General features: G+C 42.5%; 1 protein-coding gene and 1 pseudogene across 2 annotated transcripts in view; one reads left to right on the plus strand and one right to left on the minus strand.

Moving 5' to 3' along the window:
- SLC10A6 (solute carrier family 10 member 6) overlaps window positions 1-21657 on the minus strand; it is a 28634-nt gene extending 6977 nt beyond the window's left edge. The window contains exons 1-3 of the mRNA XM_015138759.3: window positions 21018-21657; window positions 4821-4939; window positions 3304-3392 (exon numbers count right to left, since the gene is read on the minus strand). Of these exons, the coding sequence (XP_014994245.2) occupies window positions 3304-3392; window positions 4821-4939; window positions 21018-21394 (585 nt within the window). The 5' untranslated portion in view covers window positions 21395-21657. The remainder of the gene's footprint in view (window positions 1-3303; window positions 3393-4820; window positions 4940-21017) is intronic.
- LOC700233 (small nuclear ribonucleoprotein G pseudogene) lies at window positions 15109-15502 on the plus strand (annotated as a pseudogene). The gene has a single exon (XR_013417524.1). The product of XR_013417524.1 is annotated as a small nuclear ribonucleoprotein G pseudogene (transcript).
- Window positions 21658-26715: the final 5058 nt, after the last annotated feature.

Genomic DNA, 26715 nt, shown 5'->3' on the forward strand with positions numbered 1-26715 from the left:
CCAAATAAAATCTACCCATTCTTCATTGGACAATCTGAGCTAATACTCATGATCACATGAGAAATACTGATGGAGTCCTCTATCCTCTCCCAAATGGATACTGTTTCTTACTTTTGTTGTTTAACAAGAACAGAAACAAAAAGACAACAATAACAAAAACAAATTTGAGTTTTAGATAAAATAGGAAGGAAGGATGGCCTAGGGTATTTTGGGAAAATCAGGATCTTGGCAAGCTCCTGTTCATATCATGTAGACAGTAAACTGTGTACCTAGTTACAGTGTCAAACTTGATTTGAAATGATTCAGGATGTGAAGGAGGGTGGTCGTAGGAAACTAGAGAAGACAACAAACCATACACCCAATATACCATCAATGTGTTCTGGGGGTCATTTTTACTGTTTAAATACAGAGACAGACTAGACCCCTGCCTAAGAAAAAGATGCTAAGACATAAGAAAGCCTCTTGGCCAGGCAAGGTGGTTCATGTCTGTAATCTCAGAACTTCGGGAGGCCGAGGTGGGCAGATCATCTGAGGTCAGAAGTTTAAGACATCCCGGCCAACATGGCAAAATTCTAGCTCTGCTAAAAAAAAATACAAAAATCACCCAGGTATGGTGGCACATGCCTGTAATCCCAGCTATTCAGGAGGCTGAGGCGGGAGACTTACTTGAACCCGGGAGGTGGAGGTTGCAGTGAGCCAAGATTGAGCCACTGCACTCCAGCCTGGGTGACAGAGCCAGACTCCGTTTAAAAAAGAAAAGAAAAGAAAAGAAAGAAAAATGAAAGAAAGCCTCTGAATGTAACATCCCCTCTTCCTCTCTCTACCAAAGATTTCAAAGTTTAAAATCCACCAAGAGCAAATGAGGAACACTTAAGTTTGTTCAGAAAATGTGTCAGATTTAAAATTAAAATAGAACTAAGAACAGAGAATGAAGATATACTAAAATAATGATAACATTAGCCTAGTTTTTTTTCACTAAGGTGCTGTAGAATATTTATGCATATTATTAAATGTTTTGCCATAAATCCTATGAAATACCCAAAAGAAAAGAGTTTTCGATCTGCTCTTTACAGCAAATAAAACTGACATGTAAAAAAATTGTATCTGGTTTCTCCACTGACACTGATGGATTGATAACGGAGCTGGAAACTCCAAAATCATGATTTTTGCTGTTGTTGTTGTTAAATGCCCTTTAAAGAAAAATAATCAAAGATAGAGTATTTGAAAAGCAAGAAGTGGCCGGGCACAGTGGCTCAAGCCTGTAATCCCAGCACGTTGGGAGGCCAAGACAGGCAGATCACGAGGTCAAGAGATCGAGACCATCCTGGCTAATACGGTGAAACCCCATCTCTACTAAAAAATAGAAAAAACTAGCTGAGCGAGATGGCGGGCGCTTGTAGTCCCAGCTACTCGGGAGGCTGAGGCAGAAGAATGGCGTAAACCCGGGAGGCAGAGCTTGCAGTGAGCTGAGATCCGGCCACTGCACTCCAGCCTGGGTGACAGACCGAGACTGTCTCAAAAAAAAAAAAAAAGAAAGAAAGAAAAGCAAGAAGTTTCCATGATCATTTCCCTCCTCTTGTTTTGAAACAAAATCATAACTACCACACTGGAAATTTTCTCCTACTGAAATAACAATAATAAATGTGGAAAAGGGGCCAGGCACAGTGGCTCATGCCTGTGATCCCAACACTGGGAGGCCAAGGCAGGAGGATTCCTTGAGGCCAGGAGTTGCAAATCAGCTGAGCAACAGAGCAAGACCCCATCTCTAAAAAAAATTTATTTTTATTAGTAGGGCAGGATGGTGCATGCCTGTAGTGCTAGCTACCTCAGAGCTTGAGATGGGAGCATCATATGAGCCTAGGAGATCAAGGTTGCAGTGAGCTATGATTGTGTCATTGCACTCCAGCCTGAGTGACAGAGCGAGACCCTGTCTCAAAAACTTAATTAATTTTTAAAAATAAATGTGGAAAAGATGGGACTGTATTCCATGAGTTCAGCTAAAAAAAGAGAGTGAAAATCAAGTGTGCACCATTGATGTTAAAGTCATCCATGTGCATTACAAATGTACTATACTAGGCCATCTTCCAGCTCTCTGTGCCCAGCTGATTTGTCTGCTTGGCAAGCCCTCTCCTCTCCTTCTCCAACGCACTGAAGGAATGGTGGGAGTTGTTTGGCCTTGTGCCTAACTGGAAAAACAGGGTCCATTGGCACAGGCATATGGAGTGGCAATGTTTTGTGAGGTAGAGCCAAACGATAAACCACAAAACAAAACTAACTGAGATTTACTACCTGAAACTCCAAGTAACCCCAAATGTTTCTTTCTTTATAAATGTAAAATATAACCAAAACATTTTTTAAATTTTCATGAAAGCCACACATATTATAACCTCCTATCTGCTAAAGTGATACATAATCAGAAAAAAAAAGGAAAGCACCCCTAGGAGACTCACATCATTGTTAAGAATGCCTCCTCTTCACGTTTTGTTTTTTTGTTTTGTTTTGTTATTAGAGATGGGGTCTCACTCTGTGATCCAGGCTCGAGTGCAATGGCACGATCATGGCTCACTGAAGCCTCAGCCTCCTGGCCTCAAGCAATCCTCCCACCTCAGCCTCCCAAAGTTCTGGGATTACAGACGTAAGCTGCTGCACCTGGCCTCTTGAATTATTTTTAAAAACCGTTTAACAAAGACATTTGCTTGTTTCTCCAGCAGACAAAGGGCAAGACTGCAAAGACAAGAGGAGGTAGAAAGTTCTAGTCACCATCATTCCATAGCTAGACTCCTCAGTGCTCTCTGGATGATTTCATTTAAACAGTCTTATTCATGTAGTCAGCAGCCCCTGCTCATGTGTACAAATGACAGCTTTGGCAGTGCCCCCAGGAATGCTTCTGCAAGACAGCCCTTCCTCCTACTCTTCCAATAAACCAGCCATATTCCTAGTGGGCGCCCTTCCATGCTCACTTAAACAGCTTCTGCCTCAAGAGCACCTGTGTGAAGCCTTGTGCATGCATGGGCCTGGGCTCTTCTGTCCACACACAGCTTTAGCTTTTCTGACACTAAATCAATAGTTGCTTGTTTTCCAGGGCGTCATAAGCCTCGGGGTACAGGCCTATGGGAGTGGCAGAGCAAGGCTTACAGGGTGGAGGAAATACAATCACTGGATCCAAAACCGCAGGACGTGTAAGGAGAATTTCTGGGTGTGAGGCTGTACTCGCCAAGCTCACTTGTCCCAGCCACTGCTCGCTTCCGTCTTTCAGGCCCCTGAGTCTGAGGATGTGCCAACAGTGGCCAGGGAGCTGCTCACCTTGAGAATGATTTTGGATTTTTTTGGCCATCTGTAATTCACACAGACACCGAAGGCCACGGGGATAGTCAGGCACACAAGGGTAATTCCTAAAGAGAAGAAAAATCCATCAGTGTTTTCCCTGTCACCCTGACTGCACAGCACTTCTCAACAACTTCCATTTCATTTAGATAACAGCTTTAAACTGACATTTTCCCATGCCACTTTCCAAATCTGGACGAATGCCTACAATATTGGCTCCAAAGTTATATAAGCTCCTCATAACATTTTGTGTCTTGTTTGTGAGTGCCTTTCAGAACATATTATCAAAGCAGAATATATTAAATAACTTACTGATCAGAAAAAAGTTGCACATAAAATCATAGTTTCTAAATTAAGGTTTCCCTCAAGTTTTACAGATTCAGTGGGCTCCCGCTGTTGTGAGGAAGTGGTTTCATTCATGGTTTTGAACTATGGGCCATGGGTTGTAAGCCCTCAAGGTGTTTATCTGATACACCAGATTGACACTGACAGTCTTAAGAATCATAATGTCAGCCAGGCGTGGTGACTCAAGCCTGTAATCCTAGCACTTTGGGAGGCCAAGGTGGGCGGATTGCCTGAGCTCAAGAGTTTGAGACCAGCCTGGGCAACACGGTGAAACCCAATCCCTACTAAATACAAAAAAAATTAGCCGGGTGTGGTGGTGTGAACCTGTAGTCCCAGCTACTCGGGAGGCTGAGGCAGGAGAAGGCAGAAGTTGCAGTGAGCCGAGATCACACCACTGCACTCCAGCCTGAGTGACAGAGCAAAACTCTTTCTCAAAAAAAAAAAAATAGTACCTATCACTTCTCCAAAAACTGACCATACTAGAAAAGGCAGATCATTTCACCACATTTCTCTTCTAAGCTTGGTAAACCCACAGAGATCTTTAGGAAAATGGCAGACTTTAATGAGAAATAGTATTCAGAAGAGGAGACAATGAAAGAGATATGGGTGTGACTGTGACATGTAGATGAGTTTTCATAATCAGTAAGAATTATTTACATTCAACCTCCACGAAAAAGTCAAGGTTCGCAGGCAATGTGAAAGGTGGTCACAGGAAGGTCTACTTAGAGCCACTAGATCCAGTTAAACCTTGGAGCATAAAGAGTCCAGTTGCTTTATAGTCTAGTTATAGAAGGGTTTGATCCTTGCTTTTTCAACGTAAATTATCTGGCTTTCTTTTTTTTTTCAAAAATGCACTCTTGTAGGGGTGAAAGTTTGCACTTTGTAGTCATATTCCCAGGTTAGAACTCCAGTTCTGTACTCACCAGCTGCATAATTTTGATCAAGTTACTAAACCTCTTGAAGCCTAAAGGTTTAGGAGATTGAACTGGTGACAGAATCTACACTGTAGGGTTCTTTAAGGAATTAAATTAGGTACTAAAAAAAAAAAAAAAAAAAAAAGTCCCTGCATAAAGAGTTATGTAATTAAAAGCAGCTACTATTAGTGTCATCACCATTACTGTTAGTCCTCCATTTCCCAGGCCCATACAGACCTATGTTCTGATAAGGAATGGTGAGATTCTGCTGAAGACTCCAGGACCAGGCGTAGAGATAAATGCAGAGTGGCATCATTCCCAGGGCGGCCACGGTGGAACAGGTTGTCATACTGATGCTGAAATTAAAATTAATACAATGCTTAGGAGGGAGCAATGGACATGAAGTATTTAGTCTTTACCAGAAACAACTCCTGGGACACAATTTCCTAGAGATTACATGGACTAAGCTCCTTGGAGCTCATTTCTCTCCTATTATTTAACAAACAATGGCTATATTTGTGGTCTACAAAGAGATTTCCAGCAGTTCTTGTTATCCATCAATTACCTCATATTTATTTTACCATCTACTTGCCTTAAACATTCTGCTATAGGCACTATAGAATTCTTCTCTTATCTAGTTCTTTTTTATTGAAGTATAATCCACAAGCCATAAAATTCATCATTTTAAATTATACAATTCAGCAGTTTTTAGTATAGTCACAACATTATGCATTAATAGCACCATTTCCAGGATACTTTCATCATCTCAGAAAGAAACCCCATCCCCATTAGCAGTCATTCCCCAGTCCCTGCTTCCCCTGGCCCTTAACCAGCACAAATCTACTTTCCATCTTTACAGGATTACCTGTTCTGGACATCTTAGATGAACAGAATCATACATGTAGCCTTTTTTCTGTGTCTAGCTTCTTTCCCTTAGCATAACATTTTCAAGGTTTGATAACAGTTTGACTGTCCTCTCCAACTCTCATGGTGAAATGTGATTCCCAACGTTGGAGGTGAGGGCAAGTAGGAAATGTCTGGGTCACAGGGGCACATCCCTCGTGAACAGGTTGGTGCCATTCTCATGGGATTCACTGAGTTCTCACTCAGTTCTTATGAGCTCTAGTTGTTAAAAAGAGTCTGACACCTCCTTCCCCTCTCTTACCATGTGATGCCTGCTCCTCTTCCCCTTCCACCATGGGTGGGGTCTTCACGAGGCCCTCACCAGACGCAAATGCTGGCACTATACTTCTTATGTACAGCCTGCAGACCCACTAGCCAAATCAACCTGTTTTCCTTAGAAATTACCTACCCTCAGGTATTCCTTTCTGGCAACACAAATGGGATAAGACAAGGTTTATCCATGTTTTAACATATATCAGAGCTTCATTCTTTTTATGTCCTTATTCTATTAATATAGTGCATCACATTGATTTTTCTGCATATTGAATCAACTTTGCATTTTGAAATAAATCATATTTGGTCTTGGTGTATAATCCTAGATTCAATGTGATAGTATTTTTTATTGAAAATTTGTGCATGTATATTCATAAGAAGTATTGATCTACAGTTTTCTTTTCTTGTGATATCTAGTTTTGGTACCAAGGGGATTGGAAGTGTATTAGGCTGTTTGCATAGCCATAAAGAAATACCTGAGGCTGAGTAATTTATAAAGGAGGGTCAAAGATCTGCAGGCAGTACAAGCATGGTTCCAGCATCTGCTCCTGGTGAGGACCTCAGGAAGTTCACAATCACGGCAGAAAGCAAAGGGGAAGCGGGAGCAGGCATCTCACATGGCCAGAGGGGGTGCAAGAGAGTGAGAAAGGGGAGGTCCCAGACTTTTAAACAATCAGATCTCATGTGAACTAACTAAGCAAGAACTCACTTATCACCAAAGAGATGGCATTAACCATTCATGAGAGATCCACCCCATGATCCAGTCGCCTCCCACCAGGCCCCACCTCCAATACTGGAATCACATTTCAACATGAGATGTGGAGAGAACAAACACCCAAACCATATCAGCAAGTTAGAATGCCACAAAGCTGACTAAACGCCTGCCCAGTGTGAAGTGTTAATAAATATCTGTCAGGAAGAAGTCACCCAAACACCACATGCCATAAGCTCCCCATTGGATAGAGCAGTGGCCCCCACAGTCGCTGACCTGCAGACAGAGCAAGTTGGTTAGGGCAAGGGAGGGTACAGAACCACAGAGAAAGGGAACTGATGTGAGATGCTAGACTGAATTAAGAATTCTGTTCCAATTCTGATATCATGTGATCCTATGATTAGAAACTGGGTTTGGGCCAAGTGTGGTGGTTCACGCCTGGGATCCCAGCACTTTGGGAGGCCAAGGCAGGCAGATCACCTGAGGTCAGGAGTTTGAGACCAGCCTGGCCAACATGGTGAAACTCCGTCTGTACGAACAATACAAAAATTAGCTGGGGGTGGTGTCAGGCACCTGTAATCCCAGCTACTTGGGAGGATGAGGCAGGATAATCACTTGAACCCAGGAGGCGGAGGTTGCAGTGAGCCAAGATCATGCCACTGCACTCCAGCCTGGGCAACAGAGTGAAACTCCATCTCAAAAAAAAGAAAAAAGATGAAAGAAAAGAAAGAAAGAGAAGAAGAAGGAAGGAAGGAAGGAAGGAAGGAAGGAAGGAACGAAGGAAGGAAGGAAGGAAGGAAGGAAGGGAGAGAGAGAGAGAGAGAGAAAGAAAGAAAGAAAGAAAGAAAGAAAGAAAGAAAGAAAGAAAGAAAGAAAGAAAGAAAGAAAGAGAGAGAAAGAAAGAGAGAAAGAAAAGAAAAAAAGAAAAGAAAAGAAAGGAAGGAAAGAAGGAAGGAAAGAAGGAAGGAAGGAAGGAAGGAAGGAAGGAAGGAAGGAAGGAAGGAAGGAAGGAAGGGGAGGGAGAAACTGAGATTTGACATTGAAGTAGAGTGGTGAGTTAGAGTACAAATTAAGATTTCTAGACTTCAAAATGATGGTGTGATACACAAAAAAGCTGAGTCACTTAGCATCAATTTGAGGGGTTGTGTTAAGTAAGGTGATAGTGGGACATCCAGTCTTTGGTGAACAAACCTGGGAAGATTTCTAAAGACAATTAGTCTGTTTATCTCTGTCATTATTGGGGTTGTCTCTGGCCACCTTGGAAAGTGAAATGTGGGTTTGTGAGTTGGATGAACCAAACCAAAACCAACAGCCATGCTACATAGCTTTACCAGGAAAACAACTGAGACCATCAGAAGGAAGTTGTGGTCTTTGTTCAACAAATCCAGAATGATTTCTAATGGAAAACTGGTTTGTTTATCTCTGTTATTATTGAGGTTAATTGTCTCTAGTAAAAAGGCTAACACATTTTAAGTGCAACAGACCTTAAGAACTTTTAAGTACCTAATGTCTATGGTGGAGGGGGAAGAGTACTTGGTTTGGAGTCCTCAAAAACTGTGTATCGTGATTACTGCTATGGTCTGAATGTGTCCTTCAAAATTCATAGGCTGGAAGTCAAATCCCTAAGGCAACAGTATTGAGAGATGGAGCTTTCTGGGAGGTGTTTAGATCATGATGAATCCACCTTCATAAATGAATTAATGCCATTTTAAGAGGACTCCACCAAGGAAGTTTATTCCTTTTTGCCCTTCTCTCTTCCATCACGTGAGGAGCAAGAAGGCCCTCACCAGACAATAGTTGCCAGCTATTGATCTTAGACTTCCCAGCCTCCAGAATGTAAGAGAATAATTTCTCTTCTCTATACATTACCCAGTCTCGGGTATCCTGTATAGCAGCACAAAATGTACTAAGACAATTACTATGCTATTATTGCATTATATGAACTAAGTTACTGCTTCACACATTTGTAATTTGTTATTTTTTTTTGTTTTTTGAAATGGAGTCCCACTCTGTCACCCAGGCTGGAGTGCAGTGGTGCAATCTCGGCTCACTGCAACCTCTGCGTCCTGGGTTCAAGTGATTCTCCTGCCTCAGCCTCCTGAGCAGCTGGGATTACAGATGCCTGCCACCACACCCGGGTAATTTTTGTACTTTTAGTAGAGACAGGGTTTCACTATGTTGGCCAGGCTGTCTCGAACTCCTGACCTCAGGTGATCTACCCGCCTCGGCCTCCTAAAGTGCGTGAGCCACCACACCTGGCCATAATATATTGTGTTTTTGTATTTTCCATATATATTTTTAGTCTACATTTTTTATTTAGGGAAAAGCACTTAACTACATTAACTAATAGTTAATATTTTATGTATTTTAAAGCCTCCTGTGCTCTAAATCAGGGAGAGGAAGAAGAGCCCATGGTGCATGTAGAGAAAGGAAAGAAAGAGAGAAAGAAAGAGAGAAAGGAAAGGAAAGGAAAGGAAAGAAAGAAAGAAAGAAAGAAAGAAAGAAAGAAAGAAAGAAAGAAAGAAAGAAAGAAAGAAAGAAAGAGGGAAGGAGGGAGGGAGGGAGGGAAGGAAGGAAGGAAGAAGGGAGGGAGGGAGGGAGGGAGGGAGGGAAGGAAGGAAGGAAGGAAGGAAGGAAGGAAGGAAGGAAGGAAAACAGATTTGAGAAGCAAGTAAGCAAAACATCATGTTGTACACCATAAATATATATAATTTAACTTGTCAATTAAAAATAAAATTTAAAAAAGAAGTCAGTGGAGATCTGGGAGGTTATATTTCATGACAGCTAACAAAAGAGAGCTCCCAAATGAAGGTAAAAATCAGAGAGGATGAGAACTGAAGAACTAGATTCAGTACCATTCAACCTTACCTCACTTTTTGGTGCCTTCCATCCCAAATCTACTCTTTCCATCTCAATCTCACTCCCAATCCCCAAGCTAAGGCTATATTTTGTACTTACCTGAGTGATAGAACCAGTGAAAGAATGCATTAGTAAAATTAGGGGAAAGAAAATAAATGGAAAGAAGATACCCATCAGACCAGTCAGATATTTTATCTTTCAATTTGCTGGAAAAAATTACACAATCTGTTTAAGCACGTACGTACTATTTATAGACACTGTGCTCATTCTGTGTACAAGACACAAATGACTGACAGACTGAGAAGCAGACTGCCCTCCTGCTCTACAAAGGAGAAGGAGGAGGCCCTTCATATGTCAAGGTCTTCTGCAGAGACAGCGTGGGTCCTTCAGCACTTTATTGGGTCTACAAGTCATCCATCACTCTTCCTCCTAATCTATATCACCATTGCTTCCATCCAATTACCCTGCCTATAAAACAATACGTCTATGACTACTTCAACATTTTCTGCCAGGAGAATGTTTATACTCTTGACAAAGCAGCATCTATTTTACTTCAATGATACTAAAAAGATTCCCTCTGCGCTCTCACTCATTGCTGGTAAAAATGGTACACCACGGAGGGTGTCTGGCAATATCTAGGAAAATTAGCGATCCTCCTTCTAGGATTCTGAATCCACGGCCCTCCGGACACAGTTTTATTGACATTGGCTCATGAATTATACACACGCTGTACCCTACACAAGTGCTTATGTACCTGTCCATCTGTGCCAGAGTGAGCAGCACAAGAGCCAGGTCCTATTTTCCTCTCCATCTCTAGGAGCTGGCATAGTCTCATGCTGCAGCACATTGGAAGAGCTCGTTAAATACTTACTGAATAAATGTATGAATCGAAGAATGACCCAGTGTCAACACACTGGTGCTACGGAAATATTCTCTCTGTCCCCCTCATATGTCATGTATCTGCAGGTGAACATTGGTAAAAATCTTACTGAAATGACTCCTTTATACTTAGTTCATATGGTAAACAGTCCATAGCAATACAGAAAAAGAGACTTTCTATAAAATTATGCTCTTCCGGCAGGGCATGGTGGCTCACGCCTGTAATCCCAGCACTTTGGGACGCCCAGGCGTGCGGATTACCTGAGATCAGAAGTTCGAGACCAGCTTGGCCAACATGGTGAAACCCCATCTCTACTAAAAATACAAAAATTAGCCGGGCGTGGCAGCACACGCTTGTAATTCCAGCTACTCGGGAGGCTGAGGCAGGAGAATTGCTTGAGCCTGGGAGAAGGAGGTTGCAGTGAGCCGAGATCATGCCACTGAACTCCAGCCTGGGCGACAGAGTGAGACTCACACACACACACACACACACACACACTCTTCCAGGACAAAAGCAAGTAAACTTTTAAGAAGCAAATATTTAGCTGATTGGTGCTCCTTTCAGAAATCCAGACTTAGATAACTTACAATTATGTGTATACATCCTTCTGCTCTTTTATTTCTCTTTTAAGCAGTCCATTTATTTCATGATTGTTTGTTAAATCAATAGGACTTTTTTTCTTTCATTATTTTTCTTTTTAAAGGCACCAGACCAGGTGCAGTGCCTCACGCCTGTAATTCCAGCAATTTGGGAGGCTGAATTGGTAGGATTGCTTGAGACCAGGAGTTTAAGAGCAGCCTGAGCAACATAGAGAAACCCTGGTCTCTATAAAAACAACAACAACAACAAAGTACAAAAATTAGCTGAATGTGGTGGTACACACCTGTAGTCCCAGCTACTTGGGAGGTTGAGACAGGAGGATGGCTTGAGCTCAGGAGTTTGAGGTTGCAGTGAGCTATGATCACACCACAACACTCCAGCCTTGGGGACAGAAGGAGGCCCTGTCTCTAAAAACAAAAAAAGGAGCCTTATAATACCTTACTCGGCAGCTTGGTTGCTTTTTACCCCACTTCATCTAACACAGACATCCTCTCAGATCAGTACCTTTAAACTTATTCTTTTAAAGACTGCGAAGTATGCCATAATCTAAATATGCCATAATTCCTTCAATCACTTCATTAACAGTAGGTCAGTTGCTTTTGGTTTTTTGCCATTATAAATAATGTTATAATAAACACTCATATATATTTCACTTGAAATAATTCTTTTCTTTCTGTGAATTCCCCAAGGCAGAATTGCTATGTAAAAGTCTGTGTTTTTTGTTTTAACACATACTTCCAGATTACTTTCCAAAAAGATTGCTAAATTTCACAATCTTGCCTACTCTGGATGTGATCAGTCCCTTCTAATTGTCATGCCAGCGTTGAAAAATTGATCTCACTCTTGTTACACTTTTTTTTTTTTTTTTTTGAGATGGAGTCTCACTCTGTCACTCAGGCTGGAGTGCAGTGGCGTGATCTTGGCTCACTGCAACCTCCACCTCCCAGGTTCAAGCGATTCTCTCTGCCCCAGCCTCCTGAGTAGGGGGGATTACAGGCACCCACCACCACACCTGACTAATTTTTTTTTTTTTAATTTTTAGTAAAGACAGGGTTTTACCATGTTGGCCAGGATGGTCTCGAACTCCAGACCTCAGGTGATCCACCCACCTCAGTCTCCCAAAGTGCTGGGATTACAGGCGTGAGCCACCACGCCTGGCCTCCACTCTGGATTCTATCAGGTTGTGCTTTCTTTCATGTCAAGTGGCTTCTTCTGTGTCCTCTAAACAATCTTGCTCGTCAGACTTCTTCTCAACTTGTAGGAGTTCTTTTAAAATTAGGGCTCATATTATCATGAACAATACAAGTATTTTTCCCAAGCATGGTATATATCTTTGACTTTGCTTATGACTTACTATAATTAACATTTATATAGTCAAAGCTGTTTTTTTAAAGGCTTCTGAGTTTCTTATCTTAAAGACCTATACCCTGATCTGAGGGCATTCAAATATTGCCTTCTACTTTTTACTTTTATACTTGTATTTTCAATTCACTTAAAATTTGTATTTTACATGGTAACAGGTATAAGACTAATCTATTTTTTCTATTAATATATTGAGATGCAAGTGTGTCAATATAATTTACTAAAATAAACCATTTTCCACTATACTGAAGTGTCACCTTCATCATATATTAAATGGCCAAGTGTATACAAATTATTTTCTGGAAATTCTATTCTAGCTCATCGATAAATAACTTTATTTTTCCCTGAACAAATACTAGACTAATTCGAGTGTTTTCATATATGATAGGGCAAATACCTCCACATAAATTTTCCTTTTCAAACTTCTCTTAGCAGTTCTTGCATATATTTTATTCCATATGAAACCCGAAATTACTTTATCCTGTTAAGAATGCTTACTTTAAGCAAAGACTTCTTCCTGATTGGTGAGCAATTTAAAAGAAAAACAGCAGTTTGCCACAGCTCTCAGACCTCTGTATCCACGAAGAGGATGTTTGGAAAGTTTTTTCCCAATTCTTAGTCTACGATAGTGCTACATTCCTTGACTGTCCATATTACCAAGTCCTGAATGGAATTCCATATTACATCACTTTTCTCTTGAACTTCTGGAGAATCAGCACAACATTTCTCTACTGAATGTCTTTGGCTCAAACAGCAGAAAGGTAAGATTCATGATTATGGGAAGCAAAGTGAGATTTATATCAGACTGATTCTTTTTTTTTTTTTTTTTTTTTTGAGACGGAGTCTCGCTCTGTAGCCCAGGCTGGAGTGCAGTGGCCGGATCTCAGCTCACTGCAAGCTCCGCCTCCCGGGTTCACGCCATTCTCCGGCCTCAGCCTCCCGAGTAGCTGGGACTACAGGCGCCCGCCACCTCGCCCGGCTAGTTTTTTGTATTTCTTAGTAGAGACGGGGTTTCACCGTGTTAGCCAGGATGGTCTCGATCTCCTGACCTCGTGATCCACCCGTCTCGGCCTCCCAAAGTGCTGGGATTACAGGCTTGAGCCACCGCGCCCGGCCTATATCAGACTGATTCTATATCCTTGATTACCTACGTGATTGCTTCCATCTTTATTCAATTTTCAAGCCCATGGTGATCATGATATTGGTCAAGGATGGCAAGAGGTGATCCTGGTGCTCTGCCAACTGTTACAAAACCAGCAAGGCTGGAAAAGTACACAGTGAAGGCCTGTGAGCACAGTGGAAAGTCACGCCTTGTATTTTTAGCCATGAAATTCCAACGTAGCATAAACAGAGGATGTGGCTAAGTAGATCTCTTGACTTTTCATGTATAGGAAAATTTTTGGCAAAATGTAACTTCAGTATAACAAGATCCCACTTGCATTAAGAAGAATAGCATCATCATCTCCAAACTATTACAGAAAATAATGAGACAGATTCAGCAAGTCTAGACAAACAGGTAAGTCTTGAACCCTCCCTTAAAGCAGGGAAATTACATATATACACATTACATTAAAATGCAGTGTCACTAACATTTTGCAATTGGAGATTAAGTTATTTATACATTGTTTTAATTTCAAAAATCCCATAAAATCAGGAACTCTGACTCTCAAACTATGAAACTATGAAAGTATACACTTGTGGCCAGGCACGGTGGCTGACACCTGTAAACCCAACACTCTGGGAGGCCGAGGCAGGCGGATCAAGAGGTCAGGAGATCGAGACCATCCTGGCTAACACGGTGAAACCCCATCTCTACTAAAAAAAAATACGAAAAATTAGCCTGGCATATTGGCGGGCGCCTGTAGTCCCAGCTACTCGGGAGGCTGAGGCAGGAGAATAGCGTGAACCTGGGAGGCGGAGTTTGCAGTGAGACGAGATCTCGCCACTGCACTCCAGCCTGGGCATCAAAGAGAGACTCCATCGCAAAAAAAACCAAAAAGTACACACTTGCTTCCCGACTGAAATAAATAAAAAATTCTCCAGCTAACCAGATGGATGTGGAGTGAGCTATAAGATCATACCAGCAGATTTGACCCTAGAATAGAGCTCAAGGCCCGATTTTCCATCCCTCGGTACAAATATTATCCTTGTTTGCTGCCTTCCAATAATAATGAGTATTTATTGAGCACTATGTGCTGGGTGTTACACCTCATGCTTTTCTATATATTTTCTCTTTTCATTTACACTATAACTCTGTGTGTGGGTATTATTTTCATTGTATAGATAAGGAAACTAAAGTACATAGAGACATGGGAGGTTGCATGAAGTCTCATGGATTCAGTCTCAGTTCTGTCTCCAAAGCCTTAAATGCAGAGGACCTTCAGTTTTCCACCAAGACATGTCAGATAGAGCTGAACAATTTGAAGTTCTATTTCCAGGTTCTCTACTGAAGGACCAATAACTTCTTTAAAGTTCAAAGGTCAAAGTTGGCCACTGAGCTCCACAGGCTCCACCACCACCAGTGGTTGGAATCCTTTATCTGCAGCTGAGGACATAAATACATCCGTAGGGAAGAATGGGCCTCTTGTATATATCAAAAGTTCTCAAATAAAGATAGTGGGAGGCCAGGCATAGTGGCCCACACTTGTAATCCCAGCACTTCGGAAGCCCTAGGTGGGAGGATCACTTGAGCCCAGGAGTTCAAGACCGGCCTGGGCAACATAGTGAGACCTCGTCTCTATAATAAAAAATAAAAAATTAACTGGGCATGATGGTGCCTGCCTGTAGTCCCAGCTGCGCTGCTCAGGAGGCTGAGGTGAGAGGATCACTTGACCCCAGAAGGCCAAGACTTCAGTGAGCCATGATTGTACCACTGCACTCCAGCCTGATGACAGAGTAAGACCCTGTCTCAAAAACAAAAACAAAAAAAAGAAAAGAGTTCCAAGGCGTCTGTGAGTCCGCGGAGTATACGCCATGAGCAAAGCTCACCCTCCCGAGTTGAAAAAATTTATGGACAAGAAGTTATCATTGAAATTAATGGTGGCAGACATGTCCAAGGAATATTGCGGGGATTTGATCCCTTTATGAACCTTGTGATAGATGAATGTGTGGAGATGGCAACTAGTGGGCAACAGAACAATATTGGAATGGTGGTAATACGAGGAAATAGTATCATCATGTTAGAAGCCTTGGAACGAGTATAAATAATGACTGTTCAGCAGAGAAACCCATGTCCTCTCTCCATAGGGAAATTAGGTCATATACATTTTCATATTAGACTTTTTGTTAAATAAACTTTTGTAATAGTCAAAAAAAAAAAAAGAAAAGAAAGTGAGAGATGTCCTGATCGTATGTTGCATCAATAAATAGACACCTCTTTTCTTTCTTTCCCTCCTTCCTTCCTTCCTTCCTTCTTTCTTTCTTTTTTTTGTCTCAGTCTGTCACTTGCCCAGGCTGGAGTGCAGTAGTGTGATCTCAGCTCACAGCAACCTCTGCCTCCTGGGTCCAAGCGTTTCTCCTGCCTCAGTCTCCTGAGTAGCTGGGATTATAGGCACGCGTCACCACACCTGGCTAATTTCGTATTTTTAGTAGAGATTGGGTTTCGCCATGTTGTCCAGGCTGGCCTCAAGCTCCTGACCTCAAGTGATCTGCCCACCTCGGCCTCCCAAAATGCTGGGATTACAGGTGTGAGCCACCATGCCTGGCCTGGACCTCTTTCAAGGGGTAGTTTTTGTAATACACACAGGCAATCAGAAACTGTCATTCACTCATTCACTCATGTTTACTGAGTGCCTACCACTACCAGGCTGGCACTGCACATGCAAAGATGAACAAGCCTTCCAGGAGTTACAGACATAGTAGGTGGGGCAGACAAGTAGCCCAGCTATTGCAATGCTTTCCAACAGATTATAAGGAAGAGTTACATAATTCAAATTATAGGGACAGACAGGAGAAACATCTCAGGGCAGTAGTTTCAGGAGAAACCAGGGTAGGGGAAGGGGGATATTTGGACATCATATTTTGCTTTGCTTTTCCTATAGTCACAAAACACTTAATATTTAACCTCAGATCCACTCCTAAGCATACACTCAAGGGAAATGAAAGCTGAGACTCAACAGCATTATTCACAATTGCCAAAAAGTGGAAACAATTCAATTGTCCATTGATGGATGAGTAGATAAAAAATGACATATATATATTAAAATATGTCATTATATATAGGGTTAGGGTTAGGCATACAGCTCCTAGAGCAGAGATTAAAACACAGACCCCAGGACACAATGTTCTTTTGCCTGCCTTGTATAATAATAATAGTTCATATCACATTTTATGCCAGGTGAGATTCTAAACACTTTAGATATATTAACTCATTCAATCCTCTCAACAGCTCATGATGTAGGAACGCTTCTCATTTTAGAAACGAGGAAAGTAAAGCATAGAGAATGTGCATAATCTGCCGAGAGGATCCAGTCAGTAAGTGACAGGTCTGCTTGCTGTTTCCAGAGCACTTAACTACTACACTGTACTGCCAGATCTTAATTTTCATGTCCTACCCTCAAAGGTAGGAATTCTGTCCATCTCTAGCAGGATATATTGGGGAAAAAATACCACCTATTCTTCACCCCTCCCTTATCTGAGTCTGCTGTAATGTGACTTGGAAGCTCAGCACATCAAGAGGCAAAATCTACTTTCCTAATCCATGAAGCTGGACTGGCCTTGCAATCTGCATTGGCCAATGGAATGTGGTGGAAGGATGAGGATCTGGTTTAAAGCCAACACTTCAAAAGACCTTTTCTGCTTTGCCTTTCTGAGAACCCTGCTGCTGCCATATGATTAGGTCTAGGCTCATCTACTAGAAAATGAGAGATCATGTAGTAAGAGAGCCCAGTTGTCCAGGTTGAAGCCACCTGCATTAGTCCATTTTCACACTGCTGTAAAGAAATACCCAAGACAGGGTAATTTATAAAGGAAAGGGATTTGATTGACTCACAGTTCCACATGGCTGGGGAGGCCTCAGGAAACTTACAAACATGGCAGAAGGTGAAGGGGAAGCAAGGACCTTCTTCACAAGGCAGCAGGAGAGAGAAGAAGAACAAAGGAGGAACTTCCAAACACTCATAAAACCATCACTCACTATCATGAGAACACCATGGGGGAAACCATCCCCATGATCCGATCACCTCCCTCCCTTGACATTCGGGGATTACAGGCCCCTCCCTCGACAAATAGGAATGGGGTGGGGACACAGAGCCAAACCATATCACCACCCGAGACAAGTTTACATTTAACCAACTCCCAAGTATGTAAAAGAACCCAGCCATGATCAGCCAAACTCGGCCCAGAGGCAGGATAATTTTTAAGGCTTTTCATACATGTCAGCCAACTGCTTTCTAGAATAGTTATAAGGAAGGACAACATCATGACTGGAGGAGACAGAATAAGGTCAGCTGGCATTGCAGACTGTGGGAACAACATGGGCAAAAGAAAGCTGGAAGAGTGTGGGATATGTTCAGAGAACTATAAGCAGCCCATGTTGACTAAAAACCATTGTTCTTAAGGTGGCTAGTGGAACAAAAGAACCTGGAGAAATAAAGTAGACCGGCTTAGTAGTTTCTACCAATTTAGTAGGTGTTGAGAAGACTTTGTATGTATAACATGTTTGTTTTCTCCTCACAGTACCATGCGAGTAATGTTGTGATTTCCAGTTACAGAGAAGAGGCCCAAGGTCAGGATTTGAATATAGGCAATCTGGTATCAGAGCCTGCCTTATCCACTTACTGCAAAGCCATAATGGAGAGATTAAAGGTGCAGAGAACAGCACTTTCATTGCTGTGAAAATACAATTAGTCAAGAAAGAAATTGTGAGGGCCTGACCTGAGGAAGTTTTAGTGGAGACCGACAGGAAGCAAGAACTGTGAGCAACACAGCAAGAGGAGGGGCTACAGGGCTTGGCAGTGGATTGAGTGGCCATGGTGAGAATGAGGGTAGTCACAGGGCAAGGCTAAGATGACAAGCCCAGGCAACTGCAAGAGGATGGGTGTCATCAATCATCTCATTTGCAGAACACACAAACCGGTTCAAACCAATGGATTCTGAAATGCCTGTGTGGGGTGAACACGTGGAGAAGTGCAAGTGCACTGCGTGAAGCTGGAGTGAAGGCATGAGAAACATGCTCAGGGTCATCCGCAGGGAGCTAAGTCTCCACTTCTTCATGTGTCAAATGAAGATGTTGTGCTAAACGCTCTTGGATTTTATCCAGCATTAAAAGCAGATAAAACTCCTACCAATGATGATCCACTGAGTTTTGCTTTAAACTGATTTTTGTTGGTAATCAATTATGAAGAAATGTAATCACTTGGATATTGTTTCACACTGGACTGGATTTTCTCCTATTTGGCTTTCTACTGAAAACTGATTTTATTACTTTCGTACCTATAAACTTCCAAAAATCTAATATTTAGTTTTTGCTTTTTTTTTTGAGTTTTGTTGGTAAGAATCAAAATCAAAATTTAGAAAGAAAAGAGGAAACATAGATAATATTTATTGCACAGCTACTATGTGCCTGGCACCCTGAATACACACACACAAACACACACACACGCAAGTATATATTTCCTCCATAAAATATAGTCTTGTGTCAGCCAGGTGCCGTGGCTCACGCCTGTAATCCCAACACTTCGGGAGGCCGAGACGAGAGGATCACCTGAGGTGAGCAGTTCGAGAATAGCCTGGCCAACATGGCGAAACCCCATCTCTACTAAAAATACAAAAAGCAGCCGGGCGTGGTGGCGGGTACCTGTATTCCCAGCTACTCAGGAGGCTGAGGCAGGAGAATCGCTTGAACCCAGGAGGTGGAGGTTGCAGTGAGCCAAGATCGCACCATTGCACTCCAGCCTGGGCAACAAGAGCGAAACACCACCCCAAACTATTATCTATATGTGTGTGTGTGAGTGTGTGTACATATATATACAGTCTTGTGAGAAACAGGTAAATTTAACCCCATTTTGCCAATGATGAGATAAGGCTTAGATAGGTTAAATAATTTGAACAAAGTTAAAGGTGAACTAAAGATAGAGTTGGCAAAAGAAAGTAAAATTAGCGTTACCTTTCATAGATTTCCTATACATTGGTGTTTTTATGACAACATTGACTAATAAGAGATTAAGGTAATAAATGTTCTCTTTCCCAGAACACAAGTGTTTGAGAAGATTTATGCTGCTACTCAAAACAGAAGATCTAGTTGTGTTGCTAAATGTCATGGGGGAAATGTACCTAAACTGCAGACTGATGTAAAACAGATGTGAATTCAAATCTGAGTTCTGCCATACTGGTTTGTAGCATTTGGCAAGCGACTTAACTAACCGGAATCACAATTTTCTCAGCTGTAAAATTCAGAATAATAAAAGGCCATTTACAAGGTTATTATGAGCCCCAAGAAGAAAATAAGCATGAAAGCATCTATCCCATGCCTATAGAGTACTTAATACATATTAGTTTCCTATTTCCTTCCAAAAACTTTTAGGTCCTGAAATTTATCTCTGATTTATGAACTTCATGCAAAGAATATCTATCATTTCCCAGTTAAACAGTCAACTTTATTGAATTTGAATTAGCAATGAATATTAATGGCTTTTACCATTAAGGTAAAACACAAAATTCATCAGGTTATTTTTTTTTTCAAATCTCTCATAAGTGGGTAACCAATAACACTGCCATGTGAAAGTTAGTTCCTATTCTGCATGGTATGAGCCCATTAAAATTTATAGGTGAAATATGTACCATACGCTAAACATTCAGCACATGCGGGAAACTGGAAACCCATACCTGCAGCTGACTCTCACTGATGTCAGCTCCCAGCTCAGTCATTACCTCTTATTCATCCATTCACGGTAGAGTAAATCTCAACTAAATGGCATACACATGAAACAAAGACTTAAATTTATAAGCAGTTCTTCCCCAGGGCAGGAGGTGAAACGGTATGTTCACAAGTAAGCAAAGAGTCTCCAGAGACCATTGTTTCTAGTTCTTTTTCCAGTGCTGATTCCTCTACTCCTTCCTCAAATGCTCTTTTTTTCCCCCATCAAAACATGTAATCCAGAAAAGCGTGTGACTAATTCATCCTCATTAAAGTGTAAATAAAGGACAAGGCTTAATGTCTCCCAGAGGTATTTATCTACACCATAATTGGGAATAAGGTCACTGGCTTAAAGGGAAAGAATGTGAATCTAGTGATGATATTAACCATCTGCAAAGCAACAAGAAAGAACTGTTTTAGTCCTGAGAGCCTTTGCGTTGCTCCTGAAGTCAAATCAACAGGCCATCCCAGCACTTAAAGCTGGATACGGCCACCAGGTGCCCCTAAAGCTCCTTTATCCAGTCCTCTAAAGTGCTTCTTTCCTAAAGTAGGTGCTCAGGCATCACTGACTGGAGCTACGGGAGTCTCATTCTGACTATGCCACCACAGCCACGATGGCTGCTACCAAACCACAATCATTAGCTTCTTGGGATTCTTGGCTTAAGTCCTGGGAGTTGCTAAAGAGGCCAGTTGCTAAAGAGCTCAAGCTTAGGAAGGGCCACTGGGTGAGGTGGAGACCGGCCTCCACTATCACATAGGAAACATATCCCACTGCTCAGAACAGCCAATAAATCAAATGATGACCAGCAAAGTAAATTTTGAGCACTGAAAGTAAAGCCCACCCATGGCTGAACAAGTCTCTGTGATATTTGTAACATTACCCAGTAAAATCTCTACCAAAAGATTGGAAGAGTCTTTAACAGAGAGTGCCAGTTATTCCCCCCAGGCAGGATAAGAGGCAGACTACTAAGCTTCCCTGGGGTTACTTACCTGAGATCCATATCTCCATCAACCCAGAAGGTGAAAATGTTAGAGATGGTGCCCCCCGGGCAGCAGCCCATGATGAGAACAGCAATAGCTTGGACTGGCTTCAGAGAAAAGCTGATGGCCAGGAGATAAGCTGTGAAAGGCATGAGCCCAAACTGGCAGAGCAGTCCCACAGCAATGCCCCAGGGTCTCCTGATGTGCGACCACAGCTTCCGGATCTCCACGGAGCATCCCAGAGAGAACATAAGCAGCCCCATCATCACAGTGGACACCACTGTGAAAACGAGCTCCAAGTTTCCATGCACCTCCAGTCCCACTGGCAGCTCCTCCTCTGAACTGTTGGCAGGGCAGGCTGAGCTGCTGGAACAATTGGCTCTCATGTCCTCATCTCCTTAAGGCAGCATTACAAATGAACACCGGCAACAATGGCTGGGCAGGTCTATCCTGCCACATTTTGTAATAGTGCAACGAAGTCACACGTGGAGAATCATTCCAATAACTGTTGGCCAGCAAGGTGATTCATCCTAATCTGATCAATTTTTTCACAAGTGGCATTATAAAAGTAATTATCACGGGCATGAAACACATAATAAACTGCGGTAAGTAAGGCTTTCCACTTCTGTTCTTACTCACCACTGAATATGTTTTTGAGATGAGACAGACAAACTTGTTGTCAAGTGGAGTGACCGGGCTATGTCATCAGCATCACATTGTGTCCCAGGAAAGCAGGGTGGATGCCAAGAAACAATTTCTCCAAATTCAGCTGGGATTTCAAAGAGCCAGGATGAATAGACAGAAAGGCTAACTCCGGAAAAAACAACAAAGCCACACCTCGTACCATTAGCAAAGCATGTCTGTTGGAAACATTAGAGAAAAAAAAAAAAAAAAAAAAACAGCCGGTGGAGGAAATGTCAGGAGGGACTATGAATAATTTCAGGAAAACTTCAGAGTTTGTCACAGTTTTTCTTCTATTTCTATTAGAATCTGTGTCTAAAGTCAATAATTAAACATCTGCAAGAATAATACGGTATTAGGCACCTAATTAGGCCTTATGAAACATGTGAAAACCAATTCCTTCACCCAAAATAATTCAAGGGAGCTGTCACTTCCTTTTGGAGATAAGAGTCTACTTGGAGATACATACTCCTGGGCCTCCTAGGGACATCTGGGAATCCTGCAAGGGGATGTGGTAAAGAGCTTGGTCTGCAATGGAGATGGGGTCTGAGGACAGCCTCTGACCACAGTGTCCAGGGCCCCTCTGTGCGTTCTAAGCAGGCACTGCTGGCAAAACCAGACAAGGACTGTATGGTTCTGTGAAACTAAACCTCCAAAAAAGCAGGTGCCACACCCTTTCTCACAGCAGAAAGTTTATTTGTGCGGCACAGGCTAGTAACAAGGCACACTTCATAAACGCCTCTACCTGTCTCAAGAGGGATAGGATACTAGCTAGGCATTGTTTATTCTTGGATGAGCAAATTCTTTTCCATGACAGAATGCTCAGGACATGCTGACTGTATAAAAACACAAGTTGGATTCAAATGTGAAGTAAATTCTAACTATTTGAAAAAAGAATAAACTGCCTTTGGCAAACAAACCCTGAAAGCAGCTCTGGCCATCTAACCTCCCTGGAGGTTGCGTATAAGGGGTCAGCACAGGGCGTATTTACGCAGAGCCCTGCAGAGAATGGACACTGAGGAATGGGAAAGGTCTCTGGAAGGCAAGGTGTTCCCAGCTTGAATGATGCAGAGGTGTGGTCAGGCTGAGAAGGAAGGGAGGAGGGAGACAGCTAATATTTTCTGAGCACTTCTCAGGGGTGACAGAGGTGGTGATATGGTTTGGCTGTGTTCCCCTGCACCCAAATCTCGTCTTGAGTTATAGCTCCCATAATTCCCACGTGTCATGGGAGGAACCTGCTGGAAGGTCACTGAATCAAGGCGGTGGGTGTTTCCCATGCTGTTCTCATGATAGTGAGTAAGTCTCTTAAGTTCTGATGGTTTGATAAAGAGGAGTTCCCCTACACATGCTCTTGCCTTTTCTGCCACCATGTAAGACGTGTCTTGCTTCCCCTTTGCCCTCCGCCGTGATTGTGAGGCCTCCCCAGTCATGTAGAACTGTGAGTCAATTAAACCTTTTTCCCTTATAAATTACCCAGTCTTGGGTATGTCTTACTTCACAGCATAAAACAGACTAATACAGGTGGGGTAGGTGCTTTACACATATGTGGCTATGTCTGATGAAACAGAATTTTATTTACTTATTTAGTAAGAGAAGGTGTCGGGGTGTCTGTCTACATAATGTCCAAAAGCCCCTTAGTCAACCTTCTTTTTTTTTTTGACACGGAGTCTCACTCTGTCATCCAGGCTGGAGTGCAGTGGTGCGATCTCGGCTCACTGCAAGCTCTGCCTCCTGGGTTCACGCCGTTCTCCCGCCTCAGCCTCCCAAGTAGCTGGGACTACAGGCACCCACCACCACACCCAGCTAATTTTTGGTATTTTTAGTAGAGACGGGGTTTCACCGTGTTAGCCAGGATAGTCTCGATCTCCTGACTTCACAATCCGCCCACCTCAGCCTTCCAAAGTATCAACCTTCTTTGTTCCCAGGAAGAATCACTTGAATGGCCCTTTTTAGTTATACAAATTTAAGGTTTGTATAAGCACCTCCATTCCTGATGAGGATGGTATAAGCACCCCCATTCCTGATGAGGTGGTGTGACAGTAACTTTTGTGATTGCTGGGTACTCAGTGCTGATAGATGGGAGGGGGCTAAATATGCATAGCAGCCTTAAGGAGCCTCCTGGGGGAGGGAGAAAGGTGACCTTGGCCGCTCCTCTTTTAAAATGTAGTGTTGGCCAGGCACGGTGGCTCACGCCTGTAATCCCAGCACTTTGGGAGGCCGAGGCAGGCAGATCACGAGGTCAGGAAATCGAGACCATCCTGGCTAACACGGTGAAACCCTGTCTCTACTAAAAATACAAAAATTTAGCCACGCATGGTGGCGGGCGCCTGTAGTCCCAGCTACTCGGGAGGCTGACACAGCAGAATGGCGTGAACCCAGGAGGCAGAGCTTGCAGTGAGCGGAGATCGTGCCACTGCACTCCAGCCTGGCCGCTTGGGTGACAGAGCAAGACTCCGTCTCAAAAAAAAAAAAAAAAAAAAAAAAAAAGCGTGGTGTTATCAGAATTTCTCAGAAGAATTAGGATGTTTCCAACTGAGGTCAGCTGGTTCTAATATGCACCAGGAAAGACAGGGGTTTCTTGCCTGATGACAGGTTCCTCTGTGTCCAGTCACCCCAGACAGATGCCACAGGACACAATGACTAAGTATACGGATGTGACCTGAAGAGAAGTCATCTTGAGAGCCCAGGCTTGGACACCGCCATGTTGTGTGCGAGGACTAGACCAGAAGGGACATGGTGGCAATGGATAAAGGCCCACTGGACTGGGTGGGGCCAATCCATCAAAAGGTCCCAACAGAAACAACAGCAGTGATCCCAGGGCCTACCATCAGGCTGGCCAGGCTTTTCCAAGTTTCTCCCCAGCTGGAGATGGGAAGGAGATTTCCTTGGGAAGAGTAAGGTTCTCGGTCAATTTGTAAAGAAGATTTCAAATACAGGATCGCAGACTTCTTGCCCTTATTGGCAAGTGGAGATTCAAATGATTAATTAGAAAATTTTAAAAAGCATGACCAACTTTACATCCCAAACCAGTGAGGCAGATCATGAGATCCCACTTAATCCTCACATTTATTCTAGGAAGTAACAAAGGCCCATTGGGGCCATATTATTTGTCCAAGATTATTAAGCAGGTAAATTATAACATTGGGATTTAAATCTCAATCTAATTCTCCGCCTGTCCTTGCTTCCTTCCCTGGAGCACACTGAAGTGGAAGCAATGAAAAGCAGTCAATAGCAAGACCATGCGGAAAAGACTGGCAACCACTTAGGCATAGCTCATAGCCAAACACCACTATTTGGCTTAAGGATGGAGAAATAAACTAATCCCTAATCTCTAATATTATCTTCTATTCTCACACACTTAAAAGGCATCACATATGTTTAATATGCATTCACCTTCATTTTGAGATCCAGTTTTACAAATCACAGGAAGTATTTCATGTACTTGCAGCCTCTGCAAGTAGAATTTGGGGTGAACGATACTCCTCAGGAAAACCAACAGAAAAGGTTAGGAATGTAAAGTCTGAGGGGAAAGTGCCAAAAGAAAAGGTAACCAGACTTGGCTGTGGAACTGTTTCCCACGCTCTGAAAGGTAGCACAGGGGAAAACTTCTAGAAGCTTGAAGGACCGAAAAATCCTACAGGTTCAAAAAGAGTTTACATAAATTCATGAGAGATAAATCTAAAACAGATATAAAGGAAATTGGCAGTAATGGAAAAAGTAGACTATCTACTCAGACATGACACAAGGTAAAAAGCCAAATTCAGTATTTTTCTTAAACTCAACAATAAAAACACTATCACTTCCCAGGAAAAAAAAAAAAAAAAAAAAAACACACAAAATACTTGAAAAAAAAAGTGATCAACATCTTCTTTGGTTGTAAAATCCCTTCCAAAACTCATGTTGACATTTAATTGCCATTTTAACAGTGTTGAGAAGTGGGCCCTTTAAGAGGTAATCAGGTCATGAGGGCTCTGGATAGATCAATGCTGTTATCGAGGGGAGAATGGGTTCGTCAGAGTGGGGATGCCATGTGATGCCTTCTGACATGTTATGATGCAGCAAGAAGGCCCTGGCCAGATGTGACCCTTTGGGAAGCCCATGATTTTGGGTTTCCCAGCCTCCAGAACCATGAACCAAATAAATCTCTTTTCTTTATAAATTACTTTATCCATGATACTCTGTTATAGCAGCAGAAAACAGCCAGGCGTGGTGGCTCACACCTGTAATCCCAGCACTTTAGGAGGCTGAGGCAGAAGGATCACCTGAGGTCAGGAGTTCAAGACCAGCCTGACCAACATGGTGAAACCCTGTCTCCACTAAAAATACAAGGGCATGGTGAGCAGGGCATGGTGGCGGGTACCTGTATTCCCAGTTACTCAGGAGGCTGATTCAGGAGAATCACATGAACCTGGGAGTCGGAAGTTGCAGTGAGCTGAGATCATGCCATTCCACTCCAGCCTGGGCAACAGAGTAAGACTCCATCTCAAAAAAAAAAAAGAAAAGAAAAAGAAAAAAAAAGAAAAAAAGAAAAGGAATTAGAACAACATCACCACTAGTTTTTTTAGTTTTTTTGTTTTTTTGAGACAGGCTCTCATTCTGTCACCCAGGCTGGAGTACAGTGGTGCTATTATGGCTCATTGAAGCATTGACCTCTGGAGCTTAGGTGATCTTCCCACCTCAGCTCCCAAGTAGCTGGGACCACAGGCGCACACTACCATGCCTGGCTAATTTTTATATTTTTTGTAGAGATGGGATTTCTCCATGTTGCCCAGGCTGGTTTTGAACTTCTGGGCTTAAGCAATCCGCCCACCTCGGCCTCCCAAAGTGCTGGGACTGCAGGTGTAAGCCACTGCACCTCGCCATCACTACTAATTTTTTGTTTAAGTTCAGTGAAATAAGATAACATGTTTTGCATAACAAGAATAAACAATTTTAAGGTGAATAGCCCCAGCTTGTAAGAGTTGAGTGAAAGACACATTCTCATATACTGCTGGTGGGAAAGAAAATTCATATAACCTTTCTGGGT

Source organism: Macaca mulatta, chromosome 5, assembly GCF_049350105.2.
Source record: "Macaca mulatta isolate MMU2019108-1 chromosome 5, T2T-MMU8v2.0, whole genome shotgun sequence".
Lineage (NCBI taxonomy): Eukaryota > Metazoa > Chordata > Mammalia > Primates > Cercopithecidae > Macaca > Macaca mulatta.